The 24,809-nt window shown below is 38.3% G+C and overlaps 1 protein-coding gene across 4 annotated transcripts in view; it reads left to right on the forward strand.

Moving 5' to 3' along the window:
- Nucleotides 1-24,809, forward strand: part of ATP8B4 (ATPase phospholipid transporting 8B4 (putative)) — a 284,458-nt gene that overhangs the window by 256,354 nt on the left and 3,295 nt on the right. For 2 of the 4 annotated variants that reach the window (XM_023227176.2, XM_023227175.3), the window contains 5 exons: nucleotides 4,304-4,387; nucleotides 7,169-7,414; nucleotides 15,663-15,801; nucleotides 19,725-19,855; nucleotides 21,487-23,723. In XM_023227176.2, coding sequence (XP_023082944.2) covers nucleotides 4,304-4,387; nucleotides 7,169-7,414; nucleotides 15,663-15,801; nucleotides 19,725-19,855; nucleotides 21,487-21,768 — 882 coding nt within the window. In that variant the 3' untranslated portion in view covers nucleotides 21,769-23,723. Of the gene's footprint in view, nucleotides 1-4,303; nucleotides 4,388-7,168; nucleotides 7,415-15,662; nucleotides 15,802-19,724; nucleotides 19,856-21,486; nucleotides 23,724-24,809 lie in introns of those variants that run through there. The other 2 variants (XM_023227177.2, XM_023227178.2) reach the window with 2 other exon arrangements.

The raw sequence follows: 24,809 nt of genomic DNA on the forward strand, positions 1-24,809 counted from the left end.
CCCCTAAAAGGTTCTGAACTATACTTGGAAAACCTTTTTTTCCCTTTAGGTTTTAAAAAATATAATTAAAAAGTTGTGGGTACATAGTAGGTGTATGTATTTATTGGGTACATGAGATATTTTGATACAGGCATGCAATGTGAAATAAGCACATCCTGGAGAAAACCTTTGCATTTAAGGTATGATATTGAGCCATCTCCTAACCTTGATAGCCCTCAGTTTTCCCATTTATAAACTGAGAACTATTAACAGCACCTACCTCATGGGGTTGTTCAAATTTAATGAGCCGCTATATGTAAAGCACTTAAAATGGCACAGAGTAGATGTTTAATAAATATCAGCTATTTTTTTTCTTTTTGTTATTGTGACACTGATTTCTGAGAATTTGCAGAAACTCATTGAAACCTTATTCTGATTTTTCCTTTCTGTCCTCTCTTGCTCCAGTTGTGAAATGAGGCTTCAAATCTGTGCGCCAGTTGACAAATGCTGATAGTTGTCGAATAAGTGTAGCTTGTAGCTTGTAATACGAGCCTGTTTGTGGTGATGAGGGCACACTATGCCAGACTCAGCTGTCCACAGTTGAGTATGCCATAATTTCTCAGATTCTTTCTCTCTTCTTAATAGCTGAAACTGTCAGATGCCATCATCAACGAGTTGAAGATTTGTGTCAGCTGCTCTGATTTAAAAAAAAAAAAAAAAAAGAAAGTGAGTGTAATTCCCAATCTTGGTGTCACATTGGAATTACCTGGGAAAAATTTAAAATGACCAAAACTTAGATCCTTCTCCCAGAGATACCGATTTAACTGGCCTGGGGTGTGGCCTGGGCATCAGGATTTTTGGTATCTTCCTCCTTTCTGAAGTCTCACTGGGCTATAACTATAAAATAAGTTCACATGTTTAATTTTTAATTTTTTTATCATTTGTAAAGTTTAACAAATATATTAAAAAGTATATAAATATCAGCTTAAATTGTTATGAAATGAACACCCATGTACCATGATCCACTGCGAGAAATATAACATTTCTAAACACTCAAGAGCTACCCGACTTTTCCTCGAGACCTCTTTTCCAATCCTCTAGAGGTAACCATTACCCTGCCATCTTACAGTCACGTTTCTTCTGTTTTATAATATTACCATATGATTAGGAGTTCCAAAACAACATAGAAGTAGATTTTCATACTTTCGCACTGTATTTAAATGCAATTATGCCTTTGTATCTGGCTTCTTTTGTTCAATATTATATGTAGTTTTTATTCATTTATGTTTTTGGATATAGTTATAATTCTTTGCTTTTCATTATTCTGCAGTATTCTGTTGTATCGATACGTGATAATATCTTTATCCCACGCTTGAAAGATGTTTTGGTTGTTTTTGTTTGGGGACTATTATGACCAGTAGCTGCTATGAGTACTTTTATGTGTATCTCGCTGCACCAAGATAGACATTTGTGAACGTATGTATCTAGAAGTAGGGTTGGACACATTCACTCATCAGAAGGGAGATACAGAGGCTGAGCTGCAGTTTTGGTAGACTCTTGAGGATAGATAGGAATTGGATACTGGGACCCTGTCACAACTGCTGCTCTGGGCTGGGACCCTGTAGGGTCACACTGCTCTGAACCATGTACCTTGGGAGTGTTGATTATTTACAGGAGGCAATTCACAGACTGAGCTGTGCCTTCAGTAGTTTCCTGGGCTGAAGGGAGAAGGTTCAGTGCTCATCAAGGGTAGAGATCATGATGAAACCCTTCCTACTCTGGGCTGGGACCCAAAGGCAGCCTCCCAGCAGTGAGGTCACAGACTCTGTCATAGCAGGACAGTTGGCTAACCCAGAAAATATCAGGCCTTCATTCTATCCTCAACAGCTGGTATAAGGAAATAAACATAGAGTCTGGAGAAGAATAGCATTATCCTAGGCCTTGAGATAGTTATTAAGTTCTAATTCTCTTCTTGATCTTGACCAGTCATTTCCCACTGTCTTGTTAGTTCACTGATACTTTGATGAAGATGCTTTTGTTTATTCTCAACTTTTTTCGTTATCTTCAGCAGGAGGTTTGGTATGAATCAATTATTATGGTACGTGCCCCCTATCCTGTACGATAAATTCAGGCTTCTTTCAGATACCTCTGCTAAATACCCGAGGGGGTTCCAGGGAGTGCCAGCCAGCTTTTCCAGTCTGTTCTCGTGGTTGCCTGACTAGTGGACTACTGCCCTGCCCTTCTGCAAGTTCTCTCATGCCACGTTGAGTGCATTATCCTTCAGGTGGCTTCTGCTGTCTTGTACCACTTTGCTCCCGCATGGACCTAGGCTGTGGTATCTTGGAACTGGCCCATACTGATTCACAAGAACTGATTGTTAAATCTTCAGGAATTTTGTGAGCCAGTGGTTAAATACAGCCGTTATTAAAAGTTATATTATGTAAATGTACAATTTAAGTTATATTAAAAACAAAAGACAGTTAATATACTCAAAACGCATCCCTTCCTAATTATTTTCCCATGTTTTACTGTTTATGCTCTTGAGATTATATTGGGTCTGTATTGTAGAAATACTGTATAATGGTGAATATGTCTCAACTCCACATTCAGTGGCATCACTGCTTGAAATCAGTCATGGAGGGATATTTACACCATGGAAATTGGCAAACGCTACAAATCAAGGCTTTTTTTTTTTTTTAGTTTGTTGTTAAACATTTATCAGCATGCCATTGGATATAGTCCCTTTTTCTAAATCCTTACAGCTGGGTTTAGGCCAGATGACGAAAATAGGAATCAGAGAGTAACAAAGGGGAGTTACCATGCACAGAACTTAAAATTCGTTATTAGAAACGGTTACTCTGAGTAACCGCTTTCCCACTTCCACTTTGTCTTCAGTTTCTTCTCCACATAGCATCCAGAGTGATCCTGTTAAAATGTAAATAAGACCAGGTTGCCCTTTTGCTTAAAGCCCTCTGATGTCTTCTACTTTCTCTTAGGTAATAAGCCATGTTTAGTTACATAGGATTGTTCTTCTTACCTCCTGACATCCATTATTCTTCCTACAGGTCACTCTGCTCCACCCAACCAGCCCACCTTGCTGTTCTCTGAGCTCAGTGGATGCTTTCTTGCCTTAGGATTGTTTCATGGGGCCTACTTGCAGTATGGCATGCTGCACGTCCCAGCATTTCCAACTGTTTCAGAAAGCCGCATGTTAGACCCATTTCCTTCAGATCTTATCTCAAATTCACTTCTCAGTGAGACTTTCTCCAGTCGCTGTATTACAATTACAGCCCTCCCGCATTTCCTATCCCCTTTCCTCTCTAGCACTTACTACCGTCTAACTAATTTACTCACTCAGTCCTCCTGCTCTCTGTAAATTTGATCTTTTTTATTGTCTTTCCCCTCCCTTTGCATTAGAATGTACATTTTGTGAGGAATTTTTGATTGATCATGCTGAATTATCATTGACTAGAACTTAATACTTAGCACATAGCAGTTTATCAGTAAATATTGAATGAATGAATAAGTGAATGAATGATGGAGTGGTAAAAGGGGCATTGGTTAGCAGCTGAAGACCTGGATTTTAATTTTTGCTTTTGTCTGTAATAAGCTCTGTAACTGAAAGGTTCTGTTTCCACATCTGTGTGTACTCATTGGCAAAATGGGGATATATGCCTGCTCCACATGCCTCATTGACTTTTAGTGAGGCCCATGCAGGGGATTCTTGTGTAATTACTCTACAAAGGTGTGAGGGGATATTTTTATTGTTTTGCTTGTTTATGCCCAGTATAGTGAGCATGTAGCTTCATGCCCATCTTACTTTAAACCACTCCCCCGCAAAAACCTGTCCATTTTAAAACAGGATAGAAATAACAGGCTCATTACTATATTTATCTCTGAAGATTTTAGTGAATCCTTTGTTTACCACTTAGGTCAGATAATTGGACTCATTACAAGCCACTGAAAGCCTGGAGAATGAAATAGCAACCCACCACAAGGTCAGGGGGCTCATACGTGTCCCGCACTATGTTAGGGGTACTGCATGTATTATTTTGTCCTCACTGCCATGCTGCAGGAAGGGTATACACCACTTTAGAGATAAAGAAATTGCTATTTAGAGAGATCTAGTATCCCATTGGCAGCAGAGCTGATAAGAGGCAGGTCTAGGAGAGAACTCATATTTGTCTGATTCCAAAAGTCAACTCCCACTTACCTCAGAAAACCTGGTTATTTAACCTAAATGTGAATATTTTCACTACTTAAACGTGAATATTCTCACTACTATGGATGGTCTTTCTCATTTTTATGTTATATTTCTTTTCAGACTGTTTATGACCAGTGGTTCATCACCCTTTTTAACATTGTTTACACATCACTGCCTGTTTTAGCCATGGGGATTTTTGACCAGGTATGTTTTTTCCATCTTTATAACTTAGTTTCTCTTTTATGCCTTTTGGTTTTTTGTGGATTCTAAGTAGAGGACACAATTCTAAGTAGAAGCCTTAGGAATGCAGTTGTTTTAGTTGCTTTTGTTTGGATCACAAATGCTTTCAGGTCCACTGTGCCTTCCTCACCCTTGAACCCTAGCTTCCTCAAAAGCATTATTTGATAAAAGTTGGTTACTCTCCTCTTAGAGATTCATACGCCATATATTGCTCTAAAGGCTCTAGAAGTCCTGTACGAAGTAATCTCTTTAACTTCATTTTAACCCAGCATTTCCCAAACTTCTATGACTGTACTTTACTTTTTTTTGTTTTCATATAGCACCTATTAATTAATATGTCTTAGAACTAATGTGTGTGGTTCACACACAGGGAAATGCTGCCTTAGCCTCTGAGAGCTTATAAAGAACCATGCAATGATAGAAAATCATGGAGCTAGGTTGGAACACAGGGGGCTAACATCTGCAGTGAGACTTCCTTGTTACACACGGCTCAGAACAGGAGCCACAGACCAGAAGAGCAGTCTACCAGTGGGAGAAGAGGACGAGAAGCCCCATAGCCATGGAAAGAGAAAGCATGGATTTCTTTTGTCCCAGCATCAAAGTGCTTGAGTGGGGAGAAAGGAGAGGATCAATCACAAAAATGGTAGATCCTTGGCATACTCAGAGCCTTGGAAGGGACTTCCTGGAAAGGGGAAAAAGTCTGGCTGCCTGTGGGGAAGTGAAAGACTAGCCAGTGGAATTTCCATGGCACAATTAGAGTGTCTTATTTTTTAAAAAAAGTATTTTTAAGGAGACCAGATTTTCTCCAGGCTGTTGTTAGACCTGTTTGCTAGGCTTCATTTTCTGGCCCAAAGCCGTCTATTGCAAAATATAAATCTTCACATTATGAGCTCACTCCAGTCTCCCATTCGGCTGGCTTTGTAGTCAGTTGTAGTCTCTCTTCTCATACGTAAAAAGGGCAGTTTGCGAAAGGCATATTTTGTGGAATTATACAAAAAGTAATGAACTTCTGCAGACCTTAGATGTAAAGGATTAAGCACATTCATTTCTCAGTGCCCATGTTTACAAAGTGTTTCTTTTCTTGGAGCTTTGTAGCTGCCCAGAATGTGGAATAAAATAATAAAAATAAAGCAGTTTCTGGGAAAAGATGGTTGTTGTGCAATTCTAAAAAAAAAAAAATATAATAAGGCCTCCTATTACCATCAAGTTGAGTGTCTGCTGCTCTCCTTTCCTGCTTTGTCAACCTTGGCCCTTAAACAGATCACACGATTATGGAATGCTATGCTGGACAGGCCTCAGCAATCGTCAACAGATCTGCTCATTTTTTAAGGCAGATACCAAGCCTTGGAGGGTCATTTCCCTAAAGCCACACAGCCAATAAGTGACACAGCTAAGCCTAGAACCAGGCCTCTTAACTTTGAGGTTGCTACATTATTGCTATTGTTATTATCATTATTTCATTAACTGTTATTTATAGAAGCATCTGGCATATTTATTACTTGTGATGTGGCAAGAACTCTACGAAATACTTTACATACTGGTTTCATCATGGCGATAGTTCCACAAGGGAGGTGGTGGTGTTTGCATTTCTGGGCATGAGGAAACTAAGGCTCAGGTGGATTAAGTAACAGGTTTAAGATAACACACCAGCTAAACCCGTTACCAGGGATTGAGCTCATGACTGTCTTGTTTCAAAGCCTGAGCATGTAACCCTCAGTCACTGAACTAGGGGAACAAGCATCCAAAAGCATCTCAAAATCAGTAGTTTCTAAAGAGAATATGCCAGTGTTTTTCCATGGGACTCTGTTTGGAGAGACCTGGGCCATCCCACAAGCAGGAAGGGGAATGTTCTTCTCCCACAATAGTTCACCACCTGTGTTGCTTCCACTTTGCCACTTCTCCTCCACCTGTGGTCCTCTGATGTTCCTGGTGGTTTTTTGGCATTTGGCTCTGGTGCTCACTGTGGTTATCAGTATTACTTTGGAGATGGCTGGAAATGTAGTCTTGGGCCCTCAGCCCTATTGAATCACAATCTGTTTCCCAGGCGATTTGTGTTGCACATTGGGTTTGAGAAACATTTAGTTTCTCTTGGGACCTGGTTGGTGTCAAACCTTCTCATTCTGTCTATATTCTTTGTCCTGAACACCTGGTAACTGCTGTTAAAATTCTCACTGGGTAGGATCCTCATCCCAGCCTCCTTCTCACCTGGAATCCCAAATGCAGTTTCCCCTTTTCTGTGCTCTCTTCCTCCTGCACTCTTCCCTCCAAAGTCGTGAGCTCTGATTTGACCGTTCTGACTCCACAGCTCTCTGCTGTCATCTCCTGGTCACTACCACTCACTACCTTGGCAAGTAACTTCTGGGGCCCATTGGCTGCCCATGATGTGCTGGAATTCTGGGAGCATGAATGCTTCTGACAGCCTGCAGGAGAGTGTAGGAAAGAAACTTCAATTTGAAGCCAAATAGCTAGGCTCAAATCAAACCCTGGTTCTGCTACTTACGAGCTGTGTTACCTCTCATGAATCTCTCTTGGAGACTCAAGCTCCTTCTCTGTAAAGTAGAGATCATTTTATTATCTTCTGGTTTATTGTGGGAATACAAACAAGATAATGTCCTGTTCTGGCCCAGTGAGTAGTGCATATTAGGACATGTTTAAACAGGCATTTGCTATTTCTGAAGATAGGGAATACAAGGCCTCTCTGACTCTTTTTAATCCTTCTCCACTGAAATTACACTCTGTTTACAGGATGTGAGTGACCAGAACAGCATGGACTGTCCCCAGCTCTACGAACCAGGACAGCTGAATCTACTTTTTAACAAGCGTAAATTTTTCATTTGCGTGTTACATGGAATCTACACCTCAATAGCCCTTTTCTTCATCCCCTATGGGGCCTTTTACAACGTGGCTGGAGAAGATGGGCAACATATTGCTGATTACCAGTCCTTTGCAGTTACCATGGCCACATCTTTGGTCATTGTGGTCAGTGTGCAGGTAATGCTGTTGGTGTAAGCACCTTAACATGATGGGTTTACAACTTTAAAAATTCTATTTCATTGTTGATTGATTTTGTCTACTTGTTGGAGGGAAATAATCCTAAAGGAATACTGAGGTTTTTTTTAAGTACACATTTTAGATGAAAACAGGAAGCTTGAATATCAATTACCAGATGAGGAGAATTAGCATTAGGTGTCTATAACCTCCATGTTAGTAGAAACCTCACAATGTATCACTTCTTTGGGTTGTGTGTTGTATGTAAAGAGAAATGATTATACTATTATTTCCTTCTTGTATTTGAAGAAAAAAATTCCAGTAACAGAAAGAGAAACTTTCCCATGATTTCTTTAAGACATAATAACTGCCAGGTTTTAAAGTGAGATCTAAGGTTTGGCAATACATTTCTATGGAGTTAAAGAGATTCAATGCTATATCTGTGGCGTATCTGAATCTCACACTCAGAGGAGCTCTTCTGGTGGGGATGATTTTTTTGAGGCTCCATTGACTTTCTTCCATCTTGAGTTGTGTCTCTATTTCCTTTTTAATGCGAATGGTGGTCAGTGCCATTAGGCAATGAGTTAAGAGTTCACAAAAGCTTCTATTTTTATTTCTTGAGAAGAGGTCTTGCTATGTTGCCCAAGCTTGTCTGGAACTCTTGGGCATAAGCAATTCCTCACCTTGGCCTCTCAAGTAGCTGAGATTATAGGTATGTATCACCACACATAGTTAGAAAAACTTTTCCTCTATTACAATCTGTAGCTCTGAGTAGGTACAGCAAGCTATGTGACCTCTGTTTTATTTTGTTGTCTTTTGATTACTGAGCGAACTGTTAATAATTAGGTGATCTTCTCTTTGTCATGAGGGTACATTTCCAATGCTCTGGATTCTCCGGGTGTACAGGGACATCTTTTTAGTGGCAATAGCTGATTCACCTCTGGATCAGGCCTGTTCCTTGGTACTCCAAGAGATTATGTGAAAGGTAGTAACTGAAATAAAAAGCCATTATCTGAAGAAAAAGCAAATAGGAATCATTCTTCATACTGTCCTTAACATGCTGTTTATAAGTAAGGATAATAAATTACCTGGAAGAGTCATTGTAGGTATGACATGTAACAAGCATTAAATGTTTGTGTGTATGTGTGTGTGCATGTATGCATGTGTGTGTGTGTGTGTTTGTGTGTGAGAAACTGGTGTTCACAATTAACCCTACAATTTTTGGTTAACTTAATCTTTCTAATTTTAGAAAAAGCCTGCTGTTATGCCCATGCATCTTTTTCTCTTTTTTCTTTTTGCTTGCCTGTAATTTGTTTTACGTGCTATTACAGTAGTGCCAGTGCCATGTTTTTATATTAACTTTATGTTTAGAAGCTGTTTTTCTCATAAATCATACAGTTCTTCTTCCAGTTGAATGTTGAAATTATATTTCTACTGTCTCACAAGTTGAGAACCCACAGAAACTCTCACATTTTAAAAACGTTGTTTAGTCACAAAAAAATTACAGAATTTCAGAAGCTTATTTTAAAAGCTTCAAGTGACTTCTTGTCGCATGAAGTTTTTAAGATAAACTTGAAATTTCTCATCCTTGATTATCCAAGTTTTATAAGAATGATACAGAATGATATGCATGCTTTTTCAGAGGGGATTCACACTTAGGCTCAAAGTAACCATTGGCCCCTCATTTAGGATGTTTTGCGAGAGGATTTCCAAATCCATTTGCTTCATACCTTAATGGCCATTTGACTCTTCAAAATCTATTCTCTGCCTTCCATCTCCTCAAAGACAATGGTGGTCCTAGCCATCCCTCCAATCCCATTACTCACAATGCCCCAGCCACACTGGGTTTTGTTCTCCTAGAATTCATGAGTCTCTTGCTTGCCTTATGGCTTTGCACTTTCCTGCCTGGAACATTCTTCCCTCAGTTTCCCTCATATATCATTTCTTCAGAGGGGCCTCCCTTAATCCATTTAAACTAAGGTCCCTTTATTTTCTCTAGTGGAATAGAAATCAATTATTTTATCTCATAGTTGTCACCTCCCCTTGTAAGTACAAATTTAGTTGTGTGTTCCCTCCTTTAATGTCTTTCTACCTCCTAGAGTGTAACCTTCATGAAAGCAGTGGAAATGTTTATTAATCACTATATACCCAGAGCTGAGCACATCACCTGTTAGTGTGACAGACACACAATGGATATTTCTTGAGTATTGAATAAATGAGGGAGATGTTGAGAGGAAATTCTCTCCTGTCATAACAAGAGAGTTCATCTGGGTGTGTCAAGTTCCTAGGAAAGAATCATTATAACTGATGTGTTTACAGACTGTGTTGACAGTTTTCAAATGTGTCCAAAGTTTCCAACCAGTCTCAGAGACAGTTCTCCTGTGCTGAGTTCAGCAGAATGACCCAGCTGTGAAATGTGGTGTGGGAAAAAATGAGAGATTTTAGATGCCTTCAAAAGCAAGGCAGTGCAGGGAGAGTCAAGTACCGCATGGCCTCAGAAGGTGGGATGTGCTGTGGTCGCCACACCTCCTGCAGCCAAGCAGAAACTTAGGCCATGCATGCACCTGTGGTGCCTCTGCTCTAAAAACACAAAATCCTTTTAATCTCATTATAAAAGGAATACATTGCAGGAAATTCAGGAAAAGTATAAACATGCAGAGAAAAATTAAAATTCACACATAAACACAAATTGGGGTTAGCATAAAAAAAATGGAAATCAGATTATATGTATATAAATTTTATGTCTTATTTTTTAACTTAACTTTGTGTCACAAGCATTTATCTTATTTATAAAATATTCTTTGAAATATCCCTTTTAATGGCTGTAGTATTCCACCATATGAATGTGCCATAATTTATTCAACCATGTTGCTGTTAGATTGCTTCTACATTTCACTGTGGCAAGTTATACAATGGCAAAGTTTCATATAGTACATAATTCTCAGCATGATCCTCTAGTTATTTTCTAAGGTTATGTCCTTAAAGGTGGGAATTCTGGGCTAGAAGACATAAGGAAGTTTAAGGCACTTGACACATGACTTTCCAAATAGATTGTATCATTTTCAGCTGAAGGGTGCAAATTACCCTTCTCAGCAGCCCTTCACTGATTTAGAGTATTATTTTGAATTATTTTATAATTAAAACATGGATAACATTTTGTTGTCTGGGAAATAACGAATGCATCTTGTTCAAACAGGAGTAATTTCTTAAAAACAATTTTTAATTTTGGAATAATTTTAAATTTAAATAATTTAATATTTAAGAATTTAAATAATTTTAAATTTATAGAAAAGTTGCAGATACTGCGAAGACAGTTCCTGCATACCCTCACGTAGCTTTCCTCTGATGTTAATGTTAACATCTTACCTCACCGTGGTGCATTTGTTAAAACTATGAAATTAGCATTGGTATAATACTATTAACTGGGCTACAGATTTGATTCAGATTTCTCCAGTTTTTCCATGAATTACTCTTTTCTCTTCTAGGATCCAATCCAGAATCCCACATTGAATTTAGTGGTCATTTGGTTGTGTTGCCCACCTATCCCTCAACTCTGTCTGTGTTAACCTAGATGACCAAAGCAGGCTTGTCCTTGATGGCAGCTGTCAGAGACCTCTATCATCATCACCACCATGAGTGATACCATGCATTATACTTATTACTCATGATGCCATTATGCAGTAAATATTATGAGTCCCTTTTATAGAGAAAGTTCAGAGAGGTTAAATGACTTGCCTGAGGTCACACAGTAAGTCCCAGAGCCAGTACTAGAACCCAGTTCTGTCTAATTCCAGTGTTATCTGGAACAAAGTCTACAGTGAGACTGGTTAAAACACAAAATTTTCAAGAAATATGAGAACAAACCTTACGCTGAGCATAAAGGAAATACTGGATACTGTGCCAGATACTGGGATAATCCCATTATCTCATTTAATTATCTTTATGGTCTTATGAAATGTAAGTACTATTACCACCATTGAGAAAATAGACTTAGCAAGAAGGTTAAGTTATATTCCAAGTCATACAAAAAGTGGTAGGCCAGGCTTTGAACAGAGGTCTTCTGACTCCAGATGCCCAGCTCCAAAGCTATGTGAACCTCCCTTCTTTGTAAAGAGAAGTAGAAGCTGTGGCCTCCCCAGTCACATAGTCAGTACAGGAAATTCACAGTCCCCACCTCTCTCATTCATGTGGGAACACCTAGGATACCAGTATCACCCTTGGCTAACATGGGAGACAAACTGTTAATAGGTGACAAGCACATAATGTTTCTTTCAATGGCAAAGTTTCAACGTGAGGAACATATAGACTCCCAGTTTCTGTCATTTTGGTCTAATTATTTGGAAAAGATTACCAGTTGTTTTTATTTCTAGGAAGCCCTGAAAATGTCTGTTTTACCATACAGTTCTTAGACCCAAGTATGTTAATGTTTGTAACCATGGAATCTAGGCAATTTTGGCTTCAATCAAAAACTGTAGTCTTTAATATATAGAATAATAACTTACAGGAATTCTATGAATAAGCTCACTTTGACAGCAGCATTAATATCCTTTCCTCACTGTTTAAGCTTGACTTTTCATTGTGGTAACAACCCCATGAAATTTCCATGGTCTGTAATTACAGTTATAAATCTTATGTCCTGCTGATGCTACAGGCCAACTTTTAAGTAGTCTCTATTGTTTTTTAAAAAAGTATTTTTCAATTGTTTGAATTATAAAATGCTCTTTTAAACATTCCAAAGAGTACAAAAGTGTTTAAAATAAAATGAACCATCTTCCTTTCCTTCCCTTCTTTAACTACTATGATGACCGTAGCTTAAATCCTTCCATACTTTTTTTGTACTTTGAGATGATGCATACACACATATTTAACAAAAGGGGATAAAAATTATGTATATTGTTCTGTAATATACTTTTCTCGCTTAACTAGATATTCTGGTCAGCTTTCCAAATCAACACATTCAGATCTATCTTAATTGTTTTAATAGCTGCACATAAATTCATAATATGAACGTGTAATTATTTACCATCTATTGATAATCATACAAGATGTTTCTATATGTTTTTTGCTATTGAAGCAATGCTACAATGCATATATTAGTGCATATATTTTATATACTGTCAGATAAATTTCTAGAAATGAGACTTCTGGGATTAGAACTCCTAATTTTTACCAATCTGCTGGATAAAGAATGGTATTTTGCTGTTTTCACTGCTAGGTCAGAGAGTGTGTACATTTAACGTTTTCATAAATAGTGCCATAATACTTTCCCAAAAAGATAGTAGTTCCAAATGACAGACACTTTAAAAATTTAAGCGAAAAAAGAGGTTTATTAAAACATATGAGGTATCTTCCGTGGAAATGCCACTGTTATCACACCTTACAGTTTGGTTGTCATCACACTGCGGACGGGCTGCCAAAAGGTTGGCCACAGACTTCCAGAAGAGCCATCACCTTTGCCATCAGGTCTGTCAAATGCTGAGAAAAGCATATTAAAGTTGGCCATTGTGCTTATGATTCCTATTAAGTTTTCCTTGTGTTTCAAGGAGATTTTTACCTCATATAATTTAAGCTATATTCTTTGCCACTTAGTGGTTTCTGATCATTATTGTATCTGTATTAAATGGTATCTGATTATTTTTCTTTGTAGTTTTTATCTTTTTTCATAATAAAAGATTCTTAAGTTTTGTATTTTTATATTAGTTTTCTTCTCTTGTTTTTTTTAGTTTACATTTGCCTGATACATAATCTGGGCCAATTTCTTCATTTCCATTCAATTCCATAGAATTTCTTATCTCATTCTATTAGTCTTCATTGATAAGAATATTTAAGCTACTCATTTTTATTGTAATAACCTGTATTTTATCAGGCTACATTAATATTATTTTATGATTACTTTTAATTCTGCTTTTCAATTTTTTTTTTTTTACTCTTTCATACTTGTATGCATTAATTATGGTTTTAAAATATCCCATTTCTGGGCCAGGCTCAGCGGCTCATGCCTGTAATCCTAGCACTTTGTGAGGCTGAGGTGGGCGGATTACCTGAGGTCAAGAGTTCAAGACCAGCCTGGCCAACATGGCGGAACCCTGTCTCTACTAAAAATACAAAAAAATTAGCCAGGCATGGTGGCGCCTGCCTGTAGTCCCAGCTACTCAGGAGGCTGAGGCAGGAAAATCACTTGAACCCAGGAGGCGGAGGTTGCTGTGAGCCGAGATCACGCCATTGGTGACAAGAGCGAGACTCCATCTCAACAACAAAAAATCCCATTTTTAATGAATAATTTACAAGTTTTACTATTATATTCTTATTTTACTAGTTATTTCTCTCTATTTTCATAGTTATTTAAATATATATATCTTTCCATATTGGCAGAATGGAATTCCACAGATAATATGAAATTCTGTCCTTCATCAAATGTCTCATTATCTTGTTCTAAACCTTTCCTTATGCTTCTTCAATTAAACAGTTTTGGCAATGTTTTTTATCTTACTTACCCTTCTTTTTCACTGCAACAGTTTGATGTTAGGTTGATTCTTTTTCCTTCTCTGCATAAAAGATCATGTCACAAGAATCTTCTTTCATTACTTTGGATAGGACCTAAAGGAGTCTGTCAATCTGAAAATCTATGCTATTTGTTATCACGGAGCAGTTTTCTGCTGTCATTTCTTTGATTGTTACTTTTCCATTTATTCCTTTTTCTCTTTCTAAAATGCTATTATTTGTATATTGGGGTCATAGATCTGAGATCTATGAATCTGCTCTTCATGTCTCATATCTTTTTGCAAATGGTTTCCATGTCTCCAAGTTTTGGTTCTCTATTGTGAGATATTATTTGTATTGTTTTGTCCAGAATGTTAATTTAGTTCTATTCATTGACTATTCTTTAGTTTTGTTGTTGAATTTTTAAATTCAGAAATAGTGTGTTTTTCTTTCAGATTTTTTTCTGTGACCTAATTCCATCTTAAGGGGTCTTACTATGTTTTGTTGTTGTTACCGTGCTTGTCTGTCTCTTCTATTAGTTCTGCTTCAATAGGACCCACCTAGTCTTGCTTTTTCAGCTGAATCCTTTTAAATGGGTTGTAATTTTTCTTCGCCTACTCTTACCCACACAGATCAGGCTATCGTTGTCTCTTGAGAATGTTAAACTAACAGGTGGTGGAAGGTAAAGTTGGAGATTTTGGTGAAATGTCTTGGCAGCCAAATGAACTGGAAAGCAGGCATGTCTTTGCTGAGGCATGGGAGGCAGGGCTGTTTTCAGACCTCCTGAGGAGAGGAAAGGCTGTACTTTTATAAACCCTGTAGTTCACGTCAAAGGCTGCCAGCATCATTTTAATGGGCACACATTTTAAGGGACAGTAAATTACAAGTGGGAAGAGAAAGTATCTCTCAGCATGTTGAGAGGGATCCATTTACTAAGCAGGTAGGGCCGCCTCAGACAGATGAGAAATCTTTGGTCTTGCAACAAACTACTAGAAATGCAAACCTTCACTTGGACCTGGATCACTTGGGCCTTATGAGATGCAAATAATGATACCAGAACATACTTTTTTAATTCTCTGAAGAACTCAGGTGTTCATATTTACCAGTGGCATCCTTAATTCTCCAATAGCAGACCACTCTTTCAGCTGAGCTGCCGCAATAAGTCACTAGAAGGAAGAAGAGCTCATGACCATGTTCCCAGGCCATTGTGAATCCCAGTTTCTGAATTTTATGCCAAAATAAGGCTGAAGAATTTTCTTTGTTATAAGTTGAGTAATTGAAGAGAAAGGATCATCAAAATGAGTTGGGATATTGATGTAAAAAAGATCATGCATGTGTAAAAATGGTATTGTGAACATTTACTTACCGAGTATAGCATGTTGCACTTGCCCATTACAGAAAGAATTTTTTTCCAATAGAAAAGTTTTGAAAGGCATTTGGAAAGTAACTTAAAAATTATAAGCCACTGTGCTTTCATATTTCTCACTTAAAAGAAGTTTAACGTGTTTAACATCTTACCTCCTGATTCTGACTTGACCTTGGCAGATATAATGGCTTGTGTATAGAAGTTGTAAAGTCAATTTTCTACCAGAAATATGAAGTCAGATCAGTCCCCTGTGTGTGTTCAGAAAGTGGGGATGCCCATGGTTGACTTGGCAACTAGGCAGGTGCAACTTTCCTGCCACAGGGCCATTCTGGGGAAACATCACTAGATAAATGATGCTCTTTTAATCCTCAAAGACCTCCCCTTTGCATTTGATTTTATTTACAGATAGCCTTGGATACCAGTTACTGGACTTTCATTAATCATGTCTTCATCTGGGGGAGCATTGCCATTTATTTCTCCATTTTATTTACAATGCACAGTAATGGCATCTTTGGCATCTTCCCAAACCAGTTTCCATTTGTTGGTAAGTGAGTCATGTTGACTAGTGGAACCTAGTGTCGTGCTGCTGTTTACTTGTCTTATAATTTATTTTTTGTGTTAGGTAGAGTTGGGGATGGTTAGTGACTCTTTGTCCAAAAATTGATCGAGCCAGGCATCTGAAGGCTTCCGAGTTTAAAAGTGGCTCTAAAAGCTCAGTTTCTGCTGCCTCTACTGGATGCAGAAGAATCATTCACAGTAGCTTACAGGTTCTCAACAGCTTACATGTAGTAGGCTGTCTCCTTGCCAATGAGAGGCATAGCACATACATTAGGGCTACCTGAAGACCTGTAAAATGCTCATATATGGTAGACAGAAGAAAAAGAAATACTAGACTCTCCTTTTATGCCACTTTATCACCAATATCTGCCAAAATTCACCCATAAAGCGTATTTGCATTTAGATAAGAATGAAACAAAGTATAATTTAGAGGCTTCCAAAAATTCCTGGACATGAATCCATAAGTGCCGTGAGGAGTAGGCTTTGTAGTTAGACAGTCAGGGTTCAAGCACCAGCTCTACCACTTAACAAGCTGTGTGACTTTGGGCAAGTTTCTTCTTTCCACGTGAGAATATATAGGAATAAACAAATTCAGTTTCTCCTATACTCTCACTCAGCAAGCAACACAGAAGACTTCTGTGACCTCTGGTCACCAAGAAGTGGGGATTTCATCCCACCAACAACCAATGAGGTGTTTCTGTGGAGAACCCCAGCTGGATGTTCTCCAATTCAATTCCAACAATATCTACTTGGAGGTAGTGGCAGATCCTACAAGTTGAGGGCTAAGTTCTTCATGACTGCCCCTGCACTTCCAATGCCACAGGATGTTTTACCTCTACTTTTGACCAGCTGGCTATAAATCGCGGTTCCCCTGAACCCCCTCCCTGAGTTTGATTAATTTCTAGAGTGACTCAAAGAACTCAGGGAGACACTTAGATTTACTGGTTTATTATAAAGCATATTACAAAGGATACAGATAAAGAGATGCATAAAGCAATGTATGGGGGAAGGGGCATGGACCTTCCATACCCTTTCTAGGCATGCTGCCCTTCAGGAACGTCTGCATGTTCAGCTATCTAGGAACTGTTTGAACCCTGTTCTTTAAGGCTGTGATGGAGACATTTTTTATATAGGCATGATTGACAAAGTCATTGGCCATTGGTGATCAACTTAACCTTCAGTCCCTCTTCTCTAACAGGAGCTTAGAGGCTGGGGCTGAAAGTCCCAACCCTCTAATCCTACCTTAGTCTTTCTGATGACCAGCCCCAATCCTGAAGCTACCTAGGGACTTCCAGCCATCAGTCAACTCATTAACAAACAAAAAGACACATATCACTTTGAGAATTTCAAGTTTTAAATCTATGCCAGAAAACAGAAAAAGACTAAACATACAGCTCACAACATTATACTATGCATTAATGTCTTCACTTATAAACTGAGGATATTAATAAGCCTATTTTCATGGAAAATGAGGATTAAATGAAATAATACATATAAAGCACTTAGCATGTATCCTGGTACATAGTACTTTTAAAATAAATGTTAACCGTGATGATGGTGATTATTATTATTCATGCAAATGTGGCTTGATTACTGGTGGGAACATTACAGAGGAATTTGAACATCAGATGAGTAGCAAAGGACCGTCTAAAATCCCTTAAAAAATTCTATTATTCTACAAAGAGTATACCTCTAATCTATGTATAGGGTATACTATCATTGCACTCCACATTTCAAAAGGAATCCCAGCAAAGGCCACTGAGCTTTATAAAAGAGGGATATTAATATACTTCTCAGAGGTTTTGAAATCTCTAGTGTGTGTGAAATAAACTGCTAACCAAGTTCATCTAAACAAACTGGAAAAGAGAGATGTGCAGTGACCAACATTCTTGAACTTAATCAGGCAAGAGTGAGATTTGTATCCATTAATTGAGGAAGTAAATTCTTGGACTAATTTATGTAGAAAGCAAAATAAGACCACAAGGACTGAAATAGGATTATAAGGTTAGTAAGGTTATAAATCCACATTGATGCAAAGGCACCTGAAATTGTAATTAATTTAAATTCATGCATACACTTAAAACTGTTCTTCACCTTTTGCCTTTTCCTACATGTAAATGGAAATCTTTAAGTTGCACCACTCTTACTTAATACATACTGGTAATACTTTGTTTACCAAAAGATTCCAACTATGTAGAGACATGTTGGTCATGAGTAAGAATAAGCATATTGGGAAACAAGGACACTAAAACTATTTTTATTTTATTTTTTTAAGATGGTTTGCCAAATCGAAAAGTTCAGTGTATTGACTAGAAGATTTCCATCCTAAGAGAGCACTGTGATGCATAATGAGATGAGAATGCCTCAACTGGAGAAAGTAATTTGTGCAGGAACCACTCTTTCCAGCTAAGCACATGCCATTTCAGTAATTAATTACTGAGCTCAAATGAAATTTTTTAAAAGTTAGATCAACATTGGGGTTTCAGGAAAAAATTTTTTTTCCTTAGTAGCTAGCAGCAAACAGGAGTGTGGTTTCAAAGTGAAGCTTGTTTTCCCAGTCATGCCTGAGGGTACCAAGCTTCAAGGAGCTCAAAGAGACATTTAATTTATTGAGTCAAGTTTGTTTCTGCCCATGGCTGAAGGCAACTGGAATCAGCTGCTCTTGGGCAGGCAGATTCCTCTCTCTAAAGCCAGAAAAAGCAGACATACCATTCAGTAGCCAAGCCCACATACCCAAAGCCCATTTGAATGGTGGTAACATTTGAATACTGGGATAGGGGACCTGGATAATTGGGGGTATGATGACAAATCTCTAGAAAATGAACAGGGACAGAAGTTTATTTTGGTGATATAAGCAGGGTTGTCATCTCCCCATGGAGCTTATCTGCCTGCCTTACTGACCCTTATTGCCTTGTTTAAGCCCACATTGGGGTATGTGAGGTGTGAGTAAAGAGTAAGGAAACTGACTTCAGGCTTGGAAATGAGTTTCACTGTCCTGTTGCCCTAGCATGTTGGATGGCTGCATCAACAGTCTCCTGGTGAGGGAATGCTCTTTTCACAAACCCAGGAGCCTTCCTGATCTTGGAACTCTGAGGACCTCATAACCAAGTGAACAATAAAGAAATAACAAGTCCCTCTGAGGCGAGTTTTCTCAGGCCATTGCCTGGAATTTAACAGGTTGGTCCTGCAGTAGAAAAACTCCCCTTTTAATGACAAGCCAATCAATGTGATCATTATTTGAGACTGTACCTGCATCTGGAAGATTTTTTTGTGTAGTTTTGATATGACACTTTTAATTTGAGAGTCCACAAGGGTATAGGGTAAATGTGCCTTTTAAAAATAATGGCTACTTTGTAACCACAAGATCTTGATGCTGGAAGAGAGAATTGTGCTCCGTGAGTGATATTAGACTGAGCCTGGGTGAGAGAATGTTGGCTCAGGCTGGTAATCTCTAAGTGATCAGGCCACTAAGCAATTCCTGAGGGTGATCTTAGCACTTCTGCCTTCTTATCATCATGGTGACATTAGGTGATCCAAATCTCACCATTTCAAAAAAGATCTTGGCCGGGCGCAGTGGTTCACACCTGTAGTCCTAGGACTTTGGGAGGCTGAGGCGGGCGGATCATGAGGTCAGGAGATCAAGACCATCCTGGCTAAAATAAAATACAAGAAAAATTAGCTGGGCTTGGTGGTGGGTACCTGTAGTCCCAGCTACCCGGGAGGCTGAGGCAGAAAATGGTGTGAACCCAGGAGGTGGAGCTTGCAGTGAGCCAAGATCGCATCACTGCACTCCAGCCTGGGTGACAGAGAGAGACTCCATCTCAAAAAAGATCTTGTAGGAACGAAGAACCTGTTAATTAATAATTCAGTCCTACTTGTAACCACAGTGCATGTTTTCTTTAATAATAGGTAATGCACGACATTCCCTGACCCAGAAGTGTATATGGCTTGTAATTCTCTTAACAACAGTGGCTTCAGTTTTGCCAGTGGTGGTATTCAGATTTTTGAAGGTGAATTTATACCCAACCCTGAGTGATCAGGTATGTCACAGTGCTGATGAATACTTGAAGGCTGGTTTTTGGCTCTTGAAATGGTGTCCTTTTCTGCCTTATTGGAACAGCTCAGAGATGGGCTAATGAAATTGTCACAAGCAAACACCTACTGGTATATTAGGTCACATCAGAATAGATGGGACTTTCCGCATCTTGAATGTACTAGTCCTTAGTGCCAATGAAGAGAGGCATCTATACTAAATGTAGATGGGGCCCTGTCATAAATTACAAGTTAAACTGGGTATTCTAAAAAGCTGACTTTTAAAAAGAAGCTCACAGGTCTCATTTTGGACAATTTTTCCAAGGGAAAGGCAAGCTATAGAAAAAGATACTGGTTTGAGAGCAAGCACAAGCACAGTAAAAGAGACAAGCATGGTATGAGTCAAAGGGGCTTAATACTTTTGTAGAAATCCAGTAGCAGATTCAGAAACATGGGTGAGATGTTACCTTCTGAACAGATTAAGAAGGGGAAGAGCAGCATGCTGGGTAGATTAGTAAACTTGGAGGGAAAGTAGGAAGAACAGGTTATAGAAATTCCTTAACTGGAGAATTAGAACGTATTTCAGAATTTCATGGGAAGACAAGTAAATAGGACAATGTCAACTTAGGTCAGGACTCAGATAAAACGTGAAAAGGAGAAAGAAAGGGAGACAAACATTCGTAGCCATGTCATGAGAAGGGGGAACATGCTGCTGTGGTGAGTGGGACCAGGCCAGTGATGCTGAGAGAGACCGAGGTAGATAGAGATAGACATTTTTTTCATCATCATGTCTCTGACATTTTGGGACCAAAGTCTAAAAAGATTCCTTCTGGAAGAATTCAGAGTCCCTTGTCATATCTGTCCTCTCTTCGGTTCTCTAAGCTTATTCTGACGTAAACCCAGAAAATGGTGGATGAGTTAAGGAAGGAAGGCTGTGCTCATTGGTCCTGTAAGTTCGATCGTGATGTTCTGCTTAATGGCTTTCTCCTGACACAAAGTCAGAATCCAAGTGATTTGCCAAACTGGAGAACAAGGTCGCTTACAAAAAACCTCAGGTCTTTTTCTCCTTAACTTTACAGGGAAATGAAAGAGTTGTAGGAAACCTACTCAGAAAATGTGGAACATTTAGAAAGGCCATGCAAACCTAAAATAAATCGAAACCCTGGAAGTCTCATGATACATTGACCTACTGCAAGAATTGAGTATTTCTGACTCATTTTCTCAGTTTTCTTCTAGTCCAGTTACTGACGACTGTTAGATTCAGAGAATCCCTGAAAGAGAGGCAAAAGGCTGTTTTGGGAGAATGAAATTATAAATTATTATGCTGACTTTGGGCGGTGCATGTTAGAAAATCTTTCTATGCAAAAGTATGCTTGTGTACATTGAAGATATATGAGAGACAGTAATGAAATTTGTCTGGTATTTCTTAATTACTTAATAGTTTCTCAATAGAAATAAAAATGCATGAGTGCCCCCAGTGTCATCTTTTGGGTGGAAAATTTTTTAGTTTTTAGATTTAAAACTTCCTTTTGCAATGTTGTTTTTACTTAAAAAAAGGCTTTCACTTTACAAAGTGGACCACTGCCTGGAGTCTATCATTTGGATGCCTCAGCTCACTTTGGGTCTTGTTTGTCTCCAGATCCGCCGGTGGCAGAAGGCTCAAAAGAAGGCAAGGCCTCCAAGTAGCCAAAGGCCTCGGACCCGCAGGTCAAGCTCAAGAAGGTCTGGATATGCTTTTGCTCACCAAGAGGGCTATGGAGAACTTATCACATCTGGAAAAAATATGCGAACTAAAAATCCACCCCCAACATCAGGGCTGGAAAAGACACATTATAATAGCACTAGCTGGATTGAAAATTTATGTAAGAAAACCACAGAGACAGTGAGCAGCTTTAGCCAGGATAAAACAGTGAAACTGTGAGTCAATATGAATTTAAACCACATAGTTATCTTTTTACTTCAGGTGGAGCTGAAATTCTGTTGGCTCCAGAGTTTGAGATTTGAGGCACGAGGTGGGGCAGGCAGATTGCCTCACTTAACTGAAATCTGCGGCAGACAGCTGCCAGTGCCCATTAAACAGGAGTGTGCGCTATGGAAAACCAGGCCAGAGGGTCACTGTCTAGTTTGTGATTTGGTGGACAAAATACTTACTGTTACAAGTACAGATTTTTTTTTTTTTTTTTTTTTTTTAATCAACCTAGATACCAATTGACCCGAACTTTAGAATCTTACTTATGGAGAAAAACTTGTAAAGCTGCATATACATTGAATGGATCCTCAGGCGGATAAAAGGGTGCATTTTAAAGGTATATATCCAAGCTGAAAAGCATGCCTATTGACAGATAAACACGTATATGTAAGATCAGCCTCTCCCAAGGTATACTTTTAAAATTTAAAGTGTGTACTATGGTGCTTTCAGACTGAGTTTCATGTCACTCTTTAGTCTTGATATCTACCTGTCTGTTCAGCCAGGAAAACAAATGGCTTTCATGCCTGAAGAATACAAAAGTGTGTTTATATTTCTCATTTTTCTTCCAGTCTAGAGACAAAGGAGAGTGAACATCTTTGCAGCAGGATAGGCTGGTAATTTAATCAGATTTATTCAAAAAGCTCTCAGTCTGTGTCATGTAAGGACATGCTTATGAAATGTCAGAGAGGCTTGCCACTAAGTATTCTAAATACTTTTCAATGGCTTTTCTAACAACTTCAGTAGTAATTTGCTGAGCATCATCCAGACCATTAATGGAATCAGCAAAGCATTGGAATTTCACACTTTAATGATAACATTCCATATAGTCTATGGGCAAATATTTTCAACATTTCCAATTTTTAAAGCTTCAGAATTGAAGCCAAACAAATTAATAAATAATTGTTTTAATTACTATTTTAAAAGTCAGGTTTAGATCGTTTAAAGTTACTTGCTTTTGATGCTCAGCTGTCATGTTTATAATTCAAACGTGTAGTGAACATATGTGGGTAAGGTTAATTTTTTTGGAGATGTTGCAGCTCAAATGTTCAGTCCCCATGTGAATCATCAGTGTCTTTCCTGTCAAGTAATTTGGGCATATTTGTGTGAAAACCTCAGTTCTGTCACTTCTTATCTCTATAAACCTGGACGATAATGTGCCTTCTCTGAGACTCAGTTTCTTCCTCTGTCAAATGAGGACATACTACCTACCTCATGTGGTTGTTTGATGATTGTCAAAGCACACATTCTGAAATTATTAAAAACATAATTATTTCATAAACAGATGAGTTAAGTTCCAGTCAACTTGACATCAGTATAGCAGAGCAATTGGAAGAGAATATGAAAAAACTGGAATTTAAGTAGTCAGTGGGGAAGGCTTTGATAAAATGAAATTGCCAGTAAGATATAAAACTGGTTAGTGTCCTACAGGGAAATAAAATTATAACCGTGGAGGTACATTTCTCTACCAGAAAGCAAAAATAAAGCATCATGTCTTAATGGTTTTCTACAAGTCAACTTCTAATTCTATAGAGTCCTTAATCTGGTCCCTATTAAATTCTTGGTCAGACAAAGTAACATTTCCCAAGAGAGTTAGGTGACACTTGAGTGAGCTTGATGGATAATGAGCTAATGTGATATGTATAGGCCACAATTTTTTAAAATCTAAATTTCTAAGTCTGGGATAATTTTTCCTAAATGGGATCAAATGACATAGTATGTGTAAAAGAGTCAAATGCCGTCGTGTACCGTAACAACTATGGACGTTCTCTTTCCCTTCCATGCCTACACTTAACCAGATGTTAGTTTTCAATGTCTAATTTGTCATTAGTTTCACCACATTTGCTCGCTTTTTGTAATATTTTTGCAAGATTTGAAAACTTTCAGTAAATGTTTTGGCACTATTGGTACTTGATGTTTTATCTCTTCTTTATGGGAAATTCATTGGGGAGATTTTTGTTACATTAGTCCACGGATATTTTTTTCTCTCCTTTACATGCTGAGGGAAATGTACTCATTCTTAGAATCAGAGTCAACAATCAAATGAAACAATTGGACCAACATGTAAGGGATAGGGAAGATTAGAATGGTCCAATTTTGCAAATCCAGTTTAAATTAAATAAGGCTGTTTATAAACAAATAGTGTGGATGATTGTGAGAGAAACCTATTATCCGCTTACTTTGACCCCATGAGATCCAAGTAAACTCACACACCCATTGCGAGATCATTCAATTACAAGTGCCAGGGATTATTTTGAACCTGAAGATGAAAAGTGATGAGAAGTGGGTAGTGATGGTGGGGGCACTGGGGAATAATAAAATTTTAATTTTACATAAATGTTATCAAATTATTTGGAAAGAAAAACTATTTTTTTCTAGATTCAAGATTTAAGTTGATAATCTTGTGTTTTTAAAATCTCAGTCCAAGTTTTGAGCTGTTATAGGCAATTGCAAATCGAGTTTCCCTGACTTAGCTCTGCTATCTTTGGCTCTCTCCTCTGCCTCCAGATGCATATACCTATGAAGGAAAGAAAGAGAGGGAGGAAGAAAGTAAGACAGATAAAGCAAGAGAGAGGGAAAAGTAATGGAGGAAAGAAAGAATGGTGGGAGGGAGGAAAGAATGGTGGGAGGGAGAAAAGAGTTTTCCAGTTATATGTTTTTTTTTTTTTAAGATAATCTGACTCTCTGAAAAATAAAATGCAATCCCTCAAAGAAAAAAAGTGGATTATATTTGACTCTTGAATGGTAAGATTTCCTTCACATCTTGTGTGAGAACAAGCAAAGCTTATCAGAATGGGGATCAGGAGCCCTGGCTTCTTGTCACAGTGATGGTGCTGCTTTGTGAGCTGGAGCATGCCACCGGAATTCTCCAGGCCTTGGTGTCCTCGTCCATTGACAGAGAAATTGGGACAGGATGGTCTTAAAGACCTTTTCTCATTTACCCAATCTGTGAGCTGCTCTTGTCAGTGATGTCTGTTGTGTCTGTTGTGTATTTG

Source organism: Piliocolobus tephrosceles, chromosome 6 (assembly GCF_002776525.5).
Source record: "Piliocolobus tephrosceles isolate RC106 chromosome 6, ASM277652v3, whole genome shotgun sequence".
NCBI classification, from domain to species: Eukaryota; Metazoa; Chordata; class Mammalia; order Primates; family Cercopithecidae; genus Piliocolobus; species Piliocolobus tephrosceles.